This window comes from Dermochelys coriacea, chromosome 1, assembly GCF_009764565.3.
Source record: "Dermochelys coriacea isolate rDerCor1 chromosome 1, rDerCor1.pri.v4, whole genome shotgun sequence".
NCBI classification, from domain to species: domain Eukaryota; kingdom Metazoa; phylum Chordata; order Testudines; family Dermochelyidae; genus Dermochelys; species Dermochelys coriacea.
The window spans coordinates 337573704-337589502 of NC_050068.2; the positions used below are offsets into that span (position 1 = coordinate 337573704).

The 15799-nt window shown below is 39.1% G+C and overlaps 1 protein-coding gene across 5 annotated transcripts in view; it reads right to left on the minus strand.

Annotated features, from left to right (window-relative positions):
* Positions 1–15799, minus strand: part of SUV39H2 (SUV39H2 histone lysine methyltransferase) — a 16331-nt gene continuing 532 nt past the window's right edge. For 2 of the 5 annotated variants that reach the window (XM_038389196.2, XM_038389187.2), the window contains exons 2-6: positions 14252–14397; positions 12438–13109; positions 9509–9655; positions 7477–7606; positions 1–2875 (exon numbers count right to left, since the gene is read on the minus strand). In XM_038389196.2, the coding sequence (XP_038245124.1) occupies positions 2769–2875; positions 7477–7606; positions 9509–9655; positions 12438–13109; positions 14252–14397 (1202 nt within the window). In that variant the 3' untranslated portion in view covers positions 1–2768. The remainder of the gene's footprint in view (positions 2876–7476; positions 7607–9508; positions 9656–12437; positions 13110–14251; positions 14398–15799) is intronic. The other 3 variants (XM_043498185.1, XM_038389207.2, XM_043498191.1) reach the window with 3 other exon arrangements.

The following is a 15799-nucleotide window of genomic DNA, read 5'->3' on the forward strand; positions in this document are numbered from 1 at the left end:
AAAGAAAAAACTAAATTGAATTTATTTTACCAAAAAACTAACTGCTATTACAGAGATGTCACATATTTTATGAAAGAGTAATGTTCCTGAGGTTATAAACAAATACACAGCCCTGACCCCCAAGGGAAATAACCAAAAAGAGGTGGTATAACTGAGAACTTAAATACACAGGTGCTTTTGCTTGGAGATACTGCAGCTTTTAGTTTTGCTACCTCAAAACCAGCCCCAAGACAGTTAAATAGGTTACCAGTACCATTCACACAGCTGCAGTGGTAACCACGGTAATGCCTACAAAAAAGCAGAAAAGGCCAAAGCAAGGTTGGTCTGGGCTTGCTAAGAAACTGAAAACAGCTTTTTCAATGTCATATTTAAAAAAAAACTGAATGTCCCATTAACAGAAGGCAAATTGAAATGCACTTTAAATGGCTAAACACAAAACAATCTTTGAGGTCCTAAATAAGTAACAGGATACAGCAGTAGACTTTATATCTAATAATTTCCTGTTACTCACCGAGATTTGAATTCAGGATCCTGTATTTGGCCTGCAGGAGAGGTAACACACAGCCCCTAGAGAAGAGCACCTGGTGCTATATACACTGACTTGTAAAAAGACAGGACCTAAATTCAGATTTTGATAGCTGTCAGACCTACTTAAAATATAGATATTTGTAATTGCCTGTCCCTGTAGTTTGGTTAAGGATACGCAGGAGCAGGGCTAAAGAGGAAGGAGCAGAGCAGCCAACCAAGCTGTCTGAGGCCTTTCACGTGTCTTGTAGCAAGAGAGCCTGGGGAGTAGCGTGGATAGGGGCAAGGAAATGAAATGAAGGATTACATGGGCACACGCAACCCCATTTATTGGGGCAGTATGTAAATGGAAGAGGAATGAATTTGGCTCAAACAAGTTTTTTTTTTTTTTAAAAAAGGGCATTTAAGATTCCCTTAAGATTTATAAAATACTTATGTAGGAGACACATGACTAATTCTATCCAATAACAATACCTTTAAAAATAACTAGCTGCAGCAGTTTCATTCAAGTATGGATTCCAGGTAGCATAGCAATGTTAGATGTGTTTAAAACCTAAGCAATTAGTATGCCATTCATTAAACAATATAAATCATCTACTTTAAAATTATAAACTCTTCAGTTTACAAGCAGATACATAGCTTTGTGCATTGCTAATAGCCCCAAATGTGTATGTATGCCCAATCACAAATTGGATAAGCCTTGGTGTACAAAATTTCACTATCTTACAGAGAGCCAGTTCTGCAGTTCAAGTACATTTGTGCTTTTAAATTAAAAAATGATCATAGTGTCCTTCAAAAACTCTTGTTGCAGTGCCAACAACAAACATGAAATTTAAGGCATATTTAACAAACCAACTACATAATCATAGGCTGAACACGTGACCTGAGCCAACAGCACTGTACCTTATAAAAGTAAGTAGCTGTCTTCATGATATACATCGAATGTCTATTTGATGAGAAACAGTTATGCCTGATCCCTTAGAGATTCTGTACATCACTTCCAAGAAATATGCAATGTTTACAATCAATCAATGAGAAAAATAAGACTTGAACTTCTGTCCCTAGAGTACAATTACTTTGTGGTTTCACCCATGGTCTACAACTAACTTAATTGCTGTTGGGTGCTTTTCTGAAGTCAAGAACAATTTAGCATTCATCACCACATTTTCAAACAAACATCTGATATTTTTGAAGATTAACAGAACAAATATTCAAGAAGCTGAACAATAAATTGTTCAGCCTTTTACATTCAAGATTCAAAGAACATCTTACTACTGTCTACAGTAAATGGGCAAATTCACCCTTTCTGTAACTTCACTGAAGTTATGTTATTACAACAGGAAAAAAGATGGGCACAATATGTTTAAAGTCTACCACTAGGTAGAAAAAATTCATAATGTGTAAAAGTTTGTAACATAATATAAAAGACAGCTGTTGGTACAATTACATTGCTGGGATACTTTTATGTCTATGTCTATAACTGGGTATCAATGCACTAGGTTCATGAAAAATATCGGTTAAATATTATTTACTCAATTCCTGTCTATCGCTTTCCAAACTTTCACCAATAATTTGTTTCAGTGATGACTACCCAATCTTGTGTCCAGCATCTGCTAACACTGATCAGTGTGCTTGTGTGAAGTTCCATGGACACTTCAAAAAAACAAAAGCCAAACAAACTATTTCTTAAGTGTACTCTATGAACTTCCATACCTATGCAGAATTTAATGGTGGTAGATCCCAATAAAGGATCAGGGCCTCAAATTTTCCTGCTACTTCATGAAACCTTTTAAGAAAAAATGATAAGTCAACTGATTTCTAGTACATCAACGGTATTAGATTCCCATTTCATAAAGCAGAAGATCTGGAACACCCTCATATTGAAATCAGCTTTTCACAGGATTGGAGTCAAACACACACTTGAATATTCAACTTCGAATTCACATTAACATGCACCTCCATCAGCTCTTAAATCACAGTGTGCAAATAATTCCAAGGAGATCTAGTTTTTAATCCACATAGCCAGTTTTCATACTTAAGAGCAGTTGTAATATCACATCTCTTTCTTTGGCTAATGACATTTTCAAATACAAATTTAATGCTTTGTTTTCATTATATTGATTCACTCATATGTAAAAATACTCCAATTCGTAAGTATAAGTGAACTAGAACAGCAGTCTTCTTAAAATACATTTAAAAAGACAAAATGAAATAATTTATTTGCAACTTTGGCTATTGAGAATTCAGTTGAGATACCCTCTGCAACACACAGCTCCACACTTGCACACAGTTCTGATCCTCTTTCTCACTGGGCTGACAGCATCAGAGTCTGAAGTCACATCTAGAGAACCTAAACACATAAGAATATACAAACAGAATTGATGGTGGTTGGAAAAGGATATTATTTATTAGGCATTGCTATTGTGCAAGAAAGAAAAAGGTAGTCTCTGTCCCCAAAAGCTTACGATTTAAGACCCCAATTCAAAAGACCTGTGCATGTATTTAGCTTCACACATGTGAATAAGTCCCACTAAACTGAATGGGACTACTTGTGTGTGCAAAGTTAAGCATTAGTATAAATCTTTGAAGAATTGTTACCTAAAATTATTATTTACTAGTAGCTGAAAACTTATGCTGTTGAATAGGTAAAATTCATGAAGTCTAAATGGCTGAGAATTTAAAGGTTGAACAGTAACAGACCATGAATCCTAATGGTGATTGAACCTGGTGATGTTCTAAATAAAAAGAGTTCTCAACCATGCTTGTATCTGTTTTCATTGCTTCACACTGACTCCACAGACATTTTAGCCTTCGAAGTAACAATCCTGGAATCTTATTGTACAGATTATTGTGGGTTGGCTCTGAGCTTATCATGGATGATGCTGTATATCAATGATGAGGCAGAATCTAAAGAAATAAGAAGCGATGCAATGGATAAGACACAGTCCGTCTGGGCAAAAATTATATTGGGGAAGAAAACTAGTAAAGCCTCTCCTACGATAGTGCTTGGGTTGTGCTATATACCTCCGGGATCTCATCTGGATATGGATAGAGCCCTTTTTAATGTCTTTAATAAAGTAAATACTAATGGAAACTGCGTGATCATGGGAGACTAACTTCCCAGATATAGACTGGAGGACCAGTGCTAGTAATAATAATAGGGCTCAGATTTTCCTAGATGCGATAGCTGATCAATTCCTTCATCAAGTAGTTGCTGAACCGACTAGAGGGGATGCCATTTTAGATTTAATTTTGGTGAGCAGCGAGGACATCAGAAGAAATGGTTGTAGGGGACAATCTTGGCTCAAGTGATCATGAGCTAATTCAGTTCAAACTAAATGGAAGGATTAACAAAAATAAATCTGCAACTAGGGTTTTTGATTTCAAAAGGGCTGACTTTCAAAAATTAAGGAAATTAGTTAGGGAAGTGGATTGGACTGAAGAACTTATGGATCTAAAGGTAGAGGAGGCCTGGGATTACTTTAAATCAAAGCTGCAGAAGCTATCGGAAGCCTGTATCCCAAGAAAGGGGAAAAAATTCATAGGAAGGAGTTGTAGACCAAGCTGGATGAGCAAGCATCTTAGAGAGGTGATTATGAAGAAGCAGAAAGCATACAGGGAGTGGAAGATGGGAGGGATCAGCAAGGAAAGCTACCTAATTGAGGTCAGAACATGTAGGGATAAAGTGAGACAGGCTAAAAGTCGAGTAGAGTTGGACCTTGCAAAGGGAATTAAAACCAATAGTAAAAGGTTCTATAGCCATATAAATAAGAAGAAAACTAAGAAAGAAGAAGTGGGGCCGCTGAACACTGAGGATGGAGTGGAGGTTAAAGATAATCTAGGCATGGCCCAATATCTAAACAAATACTTGGCCTCAGTCTTTAATAAGGCTAAAGAGAATCTTGGGGATAATAGCAGCATGACAAATGGGAATGAGGATATGGGAGGTAGATATTACCATATCTGAGGTAGAAGCGAAACTGAAACAGCTTAATGGGACTAAATCGGGGGGCCAGATAATCTTCATCCAAGAATATTAAAGGAATTGGCATCTGAAATTGCAAGCCCATTAGCAAGAATTTTTAATGAATCTGTAAACTCAGGAGTAGTACCGAATGAATGGAGAATTGCTAATATAGTTCCTATTTTTAAGAAAGGAAAAAAAAAAAGTGATCCGGGTAACTACAGGCCAGTTAGACAGACATCTGTAGTATGCAAGGTACTGGAAAAATTTTTGAAGGAGAAATTAGTTAAGGACATTGAAGTCAATGGTAAATGGGACAAAATACAACTTGGTTTTACAAAAGGTAAATCGTGCCAAACCAACCTAATCTCCTTTTTTGAAAAAGTAACAGATTTTTTTAGATAAAGGAAAGGCAGTGGATCTAATTTACCTAGATTTCAGTAAGGCATTTGATACCGTGCCACATGGGGGATTATTAGTTAAATTGGAGAAGATGGGGATCAATATGAACATCAAGAGGTGGATAAGGAATTGGTTAAAGGGAAGACTGCAACGGGTCCTACTGAAAGGCAAACTGTCAGGTTGGAGGGAGGTTACCAGTGGAGTTCCTCAGGGATCGGTTTTGGGACCCATCTTATTTAATCTTTTTATTACTGACCTTGGCACAAAAAGTGGGAGTGTGCTAATAAAGTTTGCAGATGATACAAAGCTGGGATGTATTGCCAATTCGGAGAAGGATCAGGATATTATACAGGAGGATCTGGATGACCTTGTAAACTGGAGTAATAGTAATAGGATGAAATTCAATACTGAGAAGTGTAAGGTTATGCATTTAGGGATTAACAACAAGAATTTTAGTTATAAGTTGGGGACGCATCAATTAGAAGTAACGGAAGAGGAGAAGGACCTTGGAGTATTGGTTGATCATAGGATGACTATGAGCTGCCAATGTGATTATGGCTGTGAAAAAAGCTAATGCAGTTTTGGGATGCATCAGGAGAGGTATTTCCAATAGGGATAAGGAGGTGTTAGTACTATTATACAAGGCACTGGTGAGACCTCACCTAGAATACTGTGTGCAGTTCTGGTCTCCCATGTTTAAAAAGGATGAATTCAAACTGGAGCAGGTACAGAGAAGGGCTACTAGGATGATCCGAGGAATGGAAAACTTGTCTTATGAAAGGAGACTTAAGGAGCTTGGCTTGTTTAGCCTAACTAAAAGAAGGTTGAGGGGAGATATGATTGCTCTCTATAAATATATCAGAGGGATAAATACAGGAGAGGGAGAGGAATTATTTCAGCTCAGCACCAATGTGGACACAAGAACAAATGGGTATAAATTGGCCACCAGGAAGTTTAGACTTGAAATTAGACGAAGGTTTCTAACCATCAGAGGAGTGAAGTTTTGGAATAGCCTTCCAAGGGAAGCAGTGGGGGCAAAAGACCTATCTGGCTTTAAGATTCTACTCGATAAGTTTATGGAGGAGATGGTATGATGGGATAATGGGATTTTGGTAAGTAATTGATCTTTAAATATTCAGGGTAAATAGGTCTAATCCCCTGAGATGGGATATTAGATGGATGGGATCTGAGTTACCCAGGAAAGAATTTTCTGTAGTACCTGGCTAGTGAATCTTGCCCATATGCTCAGGGTTTAGCTGATCGCCATATTTGGGGTCGGGAAGGAATTTTCCTCCAGGGCAGATTGGAAGAGGCTCTGGAGGTTTTTCGCCTTCCTCTGTAGCATGGGGCATGGTTGACTTGAGGGAGGCTTCTCTGCTCCTTGAAGTCTTTGAACCATGATTTAAGGACTTCAATAGCTCAGACGTGGGTGAGGTTTTTCATAGGAGTGGATGGGTGAGATTCTGTGGCCTGCGCTGTGCAGGAGGTCGGACTAGATGATCAGAATGGTCCCTTCTGACCTTAGTATCTATGAATCTATGCTAGATGCTGTATAAACACAGACTAAGGTGGTGGTCCCTGCTCAAAGAGCTTGAAATCTAAAGTACAAAAAGACGACAGATAAGGAAGCAAAAGGAAGTAATGAGAGAGTATTGGTCAGGGCAATAGGCAATGGTCTAAGCATACCAAATGCCTAACTCGGGCCCTACCAAATTCATGGCCGTGAAAAAAACATCACGGACAGTGAAACCTGGTCTCCCCTCGTGAAATCTGTATAGTATAGAGTAAAAGTACCCAAAATAGACCAGATTTCACGGGGAAGACCAGCGTTTTTCAAACTGGGGGTCGTAACCAGAAGGAAGTAGTGGGGGAGGGGGAGTTGCAAGTTTACTGTATGAGAGGGGTCGCAGTATTGCCATCCTTCTGCACTGCCTTCAGAGCTGGGTGGCCAGAGAGTAGCAGCTGCTGGCCAGGTGCCCAGTTCTGAAGCAGCGTCCCACCAGCAGCAGCGCAGAAATGAGAGTGGAAATACTGTACCCAGCCACCCTTACTTCTGCGCTGCTGCCTTCAGAGCTGGGCGGTAGGAGAGCGGTGGCTGCTGGTCGAGGGCCCAGCTCTGAAGGCAGCAGCACAGAATTAAGGGTGGCTGGGTACAGTATTTCCACTCTTATTTCTGCGCTGCTGCTGGAGGCAGCTCTTCCTTCGGAGCTGGGCTCCCAGCCAGCAGCCAACACTCTCCAGCCACCCAGCTCTCAATATATAAACCAACCTTTTTTTGTTTGGATTAAAAATAGTCCCATGCAGGGCTCTAATTTTCATTTAATATACTTTTATGTGCATGGGGTGCTGTGCATCATTCTTTAAACCTGCCCTGCACAGATTATTGACTGGATTAAGTGGGAGCTGGAAGGAGGTGTTGGCAAAACAAAGTGGGGAAAAAGAAACAAACAGAAGAGAGTGGTGTCTCCAAAAAGAGGAAGTTAAACACTTTGATTTCAGCAAACTCATGCAGAAAAATTGATCAGGCTGCAACAAAACCAGCTAGTACCATCTATCCTGCACACAAAGATTTATACTGTACATACCTTTCATCTGATAATCAAAGGTGAGCTCTTCTCCAGCCTTGATGGTTCTCGTAGAAAACAGCGCTATCCGAGGAAGACGTAGATCAAGGTTATCAATGAAAACATTGAAGACCTGAAGATTTGGATCACACTGCAAAGCAAAGTTATAGTTTTGTAATTCAGGTGTACATTTGCTATCAAAATAGAACTGTTAGACACAGTGTAGGGAATGGCAATTAAAATGTATTGTGCGCTACTAGTGAGAAGAAAGTGACACTATAACAATTTAGAGGCTGAGTCTCCTCTCAGGTTCAGTGGAGTTACTTGTGATTTTTGCCATTGTAAGTCAACAGAATTACATCTGTTGAAACATCACTATTAAATGAAAGCAGGATCCTGTTAAGCAACAGTATTGACACTATGGCTGTGTGGGTATAGTACACAGAGAAGGCGAGTGAGATAGTATCTTTTATTGAACCAACTTCTGTTTGTGAAAAGAGACTAGCTTTTGAGCGACACAGAGCTCTTCTTCAGGTATAGCACAGTAAAACTAACAACCTAGTAAAAAAAAAAGTTAAAGCTTGAAAGTGATTGCAACTAACTAGAGTGGAGTGGGTGAATCAAAACAATTTCATAAAAGGCAATCTAAAGCACGTTCAGACTTAAACAAACAAGAATTACTAAAGGATGAAAAGGTGGGATTTCAATTTCAAGTTCCCCAGCAAGTTTACAAATGGTGCTGAGGAAAGGAGGAAAACTGCAGGGGAGAGATATACTATGGAAGAGGCAGGAAAATTCCTTCTCTCCATTACTTACAACAAAAATACATTCAGACACTTTCCTCTTCTTCCTGTATTTCACAGAGGAAAATAGTTCATATAATATTAATCAACAGCCAGGGGTTTAATTATGCAGTTATTTCCTATACTGTTGGTATTCAATTATCTGAAGAGAAAAATTTGTTTTGGGTTTCTGGAAACAAGTATTGAATATGCTGGAAATACAGATCATGATCCCAATTCTGCTATCTGATCTACTTAGGCAATCCCTTATCCCTAGGCTGAGTTCCAATGAGGTCAGTGGGTCTCTGCTTGAGCTCAGAGGTCCATCCACATAGATCAGATTTCAGGATCAGGACCACTGATCATGTTATTTTACATTTTAATGAAAATCCCTAATTCAGAAACTGCTGATATCTTCCTCTTAGGTAATTCTGAGCCTGAAAGAATAAGTGAAACAGTGAAAACTCTTTTTAGTTTTACTTCAAAAGGTAAAATAAAATTGCTATTTAACATGATGTCTTGTGGAGTGATCCTGTTAATAAAAAACAACCTTGCACTCCCAATGTTTGTGAAAACTAAAGAATAATTGTTGTTTCAAACACTGTCTTAAATCTAAGCTACTTTATATTCTTTCATATTTAATTTCGCTCCAAATAAAGTATGTATCAGTATTTCTTCCATCCTATTTAACTGATCATTAGGTTATGTTGTATGTCTAGAAAGATGCCTTTCTTGAAGCATCCAAGAAAAAAGCATTAATAAAAATTAGGATTGTGGGGTTTGTGGGAATATTTGAGGCCCCTTTCACTCTCATGCACTCTGAAACCTGTCAAAATGGACAGAGTAGCAGCCGTGTTAGTCTGTATTCGCAAAAAGAAAAGGAGTACTTGTGGCACCTTAGAGACTAACACATTTATTTGAGCATAAGCTTTCGTGAGCTACAGCTCACTTCGTCGGATGATACTTCTGTCCATTTTAGGATCCCTCACATTCATTGTTTCATAAAAATTTTAATTTAGACTTTTAAAAACATGAGACAAAGTGACTTCAATTTTTCCTCAAAGATTTCAAGTTCACGTGAGTGTGCTGCTGTAACAGCATTAATCCACTCAAGTCATTTTCTTCCGGGGGGGGGGGGGGGGGGGGGGGGAGAGGTTGGTATGAACAAGTCATTCCATGAAAGTTGTGTGTTTGATATCAAGATATTTACAAAAGGAGAAGGCATTCTTGGTGCAACCTGGACAGTTCTTGAATACAAAAAAACCCCTTACACTGTGATTCACAAAATGGGACACATTTCCATATTGAGCTGCATCCACTGTATATTCATCCGAGTCATAGTCCAGGTCAAACAAGTATGTATTTCCTTGGTTGTCATACAGTTGACCTCGTCTCTCTGCTTCTTCACTTGTGATCACCTAAAAAAAAAAAAAAAAAAAAAGAAACCTGCATCATATTATTAACTGTTACTGAACTGAAACAAAACCACAAAAGTTAGAAAAAACTTTTACATTTTCTTGAACAGAAGTAGGGAGACTTGTCTTTAAAAGGAAGTAAGAAAGTTGCTGTGTATCTGTAAGGAATAAGGAACACTTGAACATAGCTATTTAAAATGACTAATTACTGATTGTTTCTACAAAAGAAAACCGAGGAGTACTTGGGGCACCTTAGAGACTAAAATTTATTTGAGTATAAGCTTTCGTAAACTAAAACCCACTTCATCGGATGCATGCAGTGGAAAATACAGTAGGAACTTTTTTTTTTTTTTTTAACCACACACACCCCCCCCTCCATGAAAAAATGGGTGTTGCCATACCAACTGTAAGGACACCAATTAATTAAGGTGGGCTATTATCAGCAGGAGAAAAAAAAAAAACCCTTTGTAGTGATAATCAGGATGGCCCATTTCAAATAGTTAACAAGAAGTTGTGAAAAAGAAAAGGAGTACTTGTGGCACCTTAGAGACTAACAAATTTATTAGAGCATAAGCTTTCGTGAGCTACAGCTCACTTCATCGGATGCATTACTAGTGGGGGGAAGAAATTAGTATTTATAGATAGTGATGGTATTTTCTCCTCAGGCAATATAATATTGGACAGTTTCGCTGGATATGTATTTACAGATAAAGTGATGTTCCCATTGCTTTCTATACAATGTAGAATAAAAACTTGAATATAAAAAGACCTGCTATAAAATAATTTATCTTTGCCCCCAACTTTTCTGAACTCCTCTATAAGTAATCTTTATAACTACATTTTAGATAACTTAAAATCACTGACTCCCTAAAGGAGGATGTGGTCATTAGACAATTACAATCTACCCTATCTAGAGAACCTTGTCATTTCTCCTAAAGAGTTTATATTTACTACTTAAACCTCCATATTACTTTTCCACCAGACCTGTACAAAATAGTTCACTTCAAGCAGAACCACGAAAAGGTTCAGGGAAGGTGGAACCAGTCATGTTCCCCCCAGTTCCCTCAGTGTATGAGAGAATCAATATATCAGGTTACACTTGTAACTTTAGCTACTCTCAAAACTTCTCCCCACTCCCTGCTGAGTTACTACGTATCGTGCTAATTCTGTAATATAAAATTTACCTATGCAGACCCTAATGTCCATATAAAGTCCCACTGATTTCAATGTGACTTTTTTGCAAATGGATTGCTTTGAAGTACTGGGCTTATAGCTATATCTACACTACAGACTTTTGCCAGCACAACTATGTTGGTCAAAGGTGTGAAGAGTTGTGATCCCTGACAGCGGTGCTGGCAGAAGCCCCTAGTGTAGACACAATTATACAAGCAAAACTGCACATTTACAGGTATAGCTGAAAATTAGTCAGGGATGGCCAGCACACATTAGCAGAATGGAGATATGCAGAAGCTGTCTGAAAGAGGGCTCCTGCTTCAGGCTGCAGACTATGCAATTTTATCCCCAGTCTTCTACTTTAAATATATACTTCACTTTTATTATTACCAGAAAAAGATTTTGTTGTGCTAACTCTACCAGTAAAGAAAAATAGTGAACATTATAACAATCTCTTGAAGATTTAGGAGCTTACCACTCAGTTATCCCTGTGAATAACAAAGTATAATCACATACAGCTGGGGAAGGGGGTAGGAGGCGGCCACAAGGGAAGGACACACAAACAACTAATCACCACCTTCACTTGAAGTCCTGCCTCTCTCTCCTCCCATCCCCCCAAAAAAGTTTCCTCATAACATCACACAGGATTAATTCTATTTTGAGAAACTGATCTCCTGTACATTCTAACAGAGTTTTTAGGAAGGACCTGAATGTGAATTGGATAGCTTGGGGAGGGTAAGCACAGAAGCAGCACACAGAAGAAGAAATAGCTGTGCAAGGGGACAAATACAATACTGATGCTGCCATCAGTGGTGGACCACAGATTGTTGGGGAGAGATGCAAGTAGAAACTGGATCATGTAGAGCCCTGAAAGGAAGGACAAGTTTAACCTGATATTTCACTGGTTCACGGTCGCACTGTGTGACTCAAGGGCCATGTCTAGACTAGGAAAATACACTAACACATTTTAACTAACTATTTTAAACAGGACTTTGCACCTAGTGTAGACAGGGCAAGTCATTTTAACAATGAGTTAACTGGTTTTGACCAATACATTTTAAAGCACAACCTATTTTCCAAGTTTAGACATGGTGAAATACAAGGGCTGACGTGATCAGCATGTCAAGTGATAAAAATAATTTTTGCAGTAATTTGGTCTGGGATGAGATAAGTATTATTAAGAGAACCTTAGAAGAGAAGGCCAGAGTAGTCAAGATGGGAAGACGATCAGGATACTAACAAGGAATTTGATTGACAAGAGGTAAAGAAGGGTCTGATTAATTAAAAAAAAAAAATTGTGAAAGAAGAGAGACAAGACCTGGTTCTAAAAGTTATGATATAACAAAACAATGCCAAGGATCTTTTTTGCACTTCAGCCCCTTTGCATTGCTTTGGTGCAGAAAACACCCTGGGTCATACAATATAAAGGTAATTTGACTTTCAAATGAGATGTCTTCAATGTAGTTCATTAAACAGCAAATGCATATTTATCTGTTATGTAACACAATCCAAAAGTGTTGAAAAAGGAAAGAATTTTTATTTTTAAAAAAAGTGTTCTCCTAACACTTAAATCTTTTATTCCAAATAATTTATCTCTGAGATAAATACATACCTCTCCAACATACTCCATCACAAATCTCTTTGTTTTAATTTTCTGGAGGGTTTTTACTCCCCAGCCACGTCCATTGTTAGTTCTGAAGATGCAAAGAGAATATGGCGTGCCTTTCTGCACTATCCTGTTAGGGCATTCAGGACCACATCTACAATATGAGTTGCATTCATAGATAGGCAAGCCTGGTTGGATTTTTAACTGCTTTTGTTTATTGTAAGCCAAGAAAAATCCAGCCTCTTCTGGACAACACTTCTCAGCAGGGCAATCAGAGCATTCACAGCCGGTTGTGATTCCATTCATTACATTTATTCCTGGAGCAGGTTTATATTCATTAATGTAGTAAAAGTCTAAAGGAGGGCCCTCAAGATCCACAGTGTTTTCTACAAGAATCATTCCTTTATGGTTCTTTTTCCGGTTGAGTTCTTCCTTCCATCTCTGCAGAGCTATTCTTTGTTTAGCCTTCTTTACTATGTACTGTGCTACTACAGGGTTCAAAGCTTTAATATGGTTTTTCAATATTACTGCTTTGCCTCGCTTTAGCCGAGATAAATATTCATTCTTGTCGCTATGGAAGTACTGAAGGAGCAATGGGCATTTAAGATTTTTCAAAGCTACCCAGGTATTTGAGGATTCTGGCCATCCTTTCCATTTCACAAGGAAGTACTCTGTGCCCTTGAAATAGAGAAATAAATACAGATTTAGCCATAGCATTTCCAACAGTTAATCAAAAATATCTTGAAAATAAAGTGTGGTTGTTCAATGATTCAACTGCTTTGGTATCACATCCATAGTAAATAAAATTAAACAGAGGAGTGACAAGGAGGTGGCAAAAATGCATAAACTGAGGAGCAGTCAAACTAACATCCGTAACTCCCTCCTTATGATTGAGGCATAACACCACATAGTTAAATTCACAGCCATCTGGTCCTAACAGTAAAGGATCAAGCATTTCAAATGCAAGGTAATTGGGTATGTACTTTGTGCACCACTTGTAAGGACACGGATAACCATACAGCTGGATAGAATGACCCAAAACAATAAAGTTATACCAGCATGGGTTAGTTTGTTAGCACAGCCACAGCTAAGGTCAGATATACTAATTTTTATAAGGAAAGAGAATAAAGTAACACCCTACACAGAACAAAAAAAAATAAAAAAATAAAAAAAAATCTAAACTTACCAAAAAAACCTCTAATAGTACTATTTATAATAGTTACACAAACCATCCTAGAGGAATAATATATTCAAAACAATTCTTAATGCTATATTTACTACTAAGAAGAATATGTATTGCAAAATGTAATTATTTCAAAGGGAGGTTTGTATTCAAAGGGAATAGAGCAATAAGGCCAAATCCTTAAACCAGACACACACTGGTAGGCTTCTGCACGCACATGGCACCTAACTGGGGTCTGGCAATGGACCCAGTTGTAGCACGTGGCTTTAACTGTTCAAGGAACAGACTGCAGTACTAACAAGGGAGAAGAGAAGCATAATAATACATACTGCGCTGTTATTTAAGCACAGTAAGATTTGCTTTAGCACTGATATACAAGGGTCAGACATTTTGTGCTCTGTTATTAACATCTCCGTTATTTCAGCAGAACCTTCCTTCCTTACAGAGTCAGAGCTAAAGAACATTTTATTTAGGCTTCAACATTCTGAAATATTTTGTTCAATGTCAGCAGCAGCATAACAAGAGCCCTCTGCTAGCCTCACACTTTAAACCTTAAGGAAAACTACTGCCTCTCACTTCCAAATTTCAAACTGAAATATTGTTCAAATTGTTCTGTAAGACTAGACATTTATCTTACCTCTTCTACCTTGTAGTCACATAAATATTCCACCTCATAACTCTTTAGATTCCTGTTGGTGATTCCAAGGGATTTACATGTGAGATTTTCCTTTCTACATAATTCCTGGATGGTCTCAAGTGAAGCTAGACAAGGCACATACCAAGCTACAATAAGAAAATAGGATTCTTTACTAATTTAATGTCTCAGCTCAGCTGAAAAAAATTAAGCACTTTTGATTTTTAGTTTGCTCCCAAGCCCCCAGATTGTAATTTGTAAGAATTGTCCACAGTATATTTGTAGAACTACAAATGTAGCACACAGGCAGACAGAACCAATGCTACTCCACTTAAGTATAAAGTAAGCCTGTAATAGTTCTCTGCCTGAACCTCAGCTCTGCATATGATATTATGTGTATTCATGCAATGATTAAAAAAAAACAACCTAGGACAGTGCTTCTCAAGCTATCTGATGTGGGGGACCAGCAATTTTTTTCCCCAGTGTGCGCACGGACCAGCAGCCGATGGCTCGCAGACCAGCACTGGTCTGCGGACCACCACTTTGAGTAGCATTGACCTAGGACATACTAATTCTTCATAGGAAAAGATTCTCAGTATAGTTAACGGTTTTGAAACAAAACAGAAATAAATAAATAAATAAATCACCACCCTGACCTTAAGGTACCCATGCTTTTGACTGCAGTTATGTAGAAATCCTTCACTTTAAAAAAAACAAAACAAAAACAAAAACACAAGACTGCAAAATATCTGCAGTTAGTCAAGTGGAATCAACACTCTTGTACTTGCTATGCAACCATGGCGATTGGGATGAGACAGAGGCAAATCCCTCTTCCAGAAAGATCTCTGATTTCTTGACGATTGGGCCAAATTTAGGAGGGTTACAGTTTACAGACAATGTAACTATCGTAAAGATGTAAGGGTGCCGACTATGGAACAATAATTGCAATAGTTCAGAACTCTGTTAGGAGGGATCGTCCAAAGTTTATAGCAAGTCACAAGTCTGGATCCAAAGCAACAGTCCCCCCCCCCCCGTATTTTAGTAAGAGTCAGGGTGTATTTGACAACAGCTGAATTCCTTCCTCTGCGTTTGCAAGGGATTGTTCACTTGTCTCACAACCAGGACTGCAATTAGCACATAGCCACTGAAGAGGAGGGGAGCGGGAGAGGCACTGGAGGTTCCCCAAGCTAGGGGAGGCCTTGGCTATTTCTAACTTCATGCAGCAACCTCTCCCGCCAAAAGCCTCCCGCAGGCATAGGGCAGTAATGCCAACCCCAGCTTCCCCTAGCACCCGACAGGGTCCCTCCCTCTCCTCCCGCCCCTCCCCCCGTCAAGGTAGGCCGATGCCCCCCGGGCACCCTACACTATCCCCGCACCCCTCCCCCAGGCACCCCACACTGTACCCCCACCCCTCCCCCAGGCACTGCACGCCGCCCCTCCCCCCGGGCACCCCACAGTCCCCCCGGCACTGCGTGCCGCTGCCGCCCCCCCCGGCACCTGTCCCCCGCCCCTCCCCCAGGCACCCCACGCTGAACCCCACCCCTCCCTCAG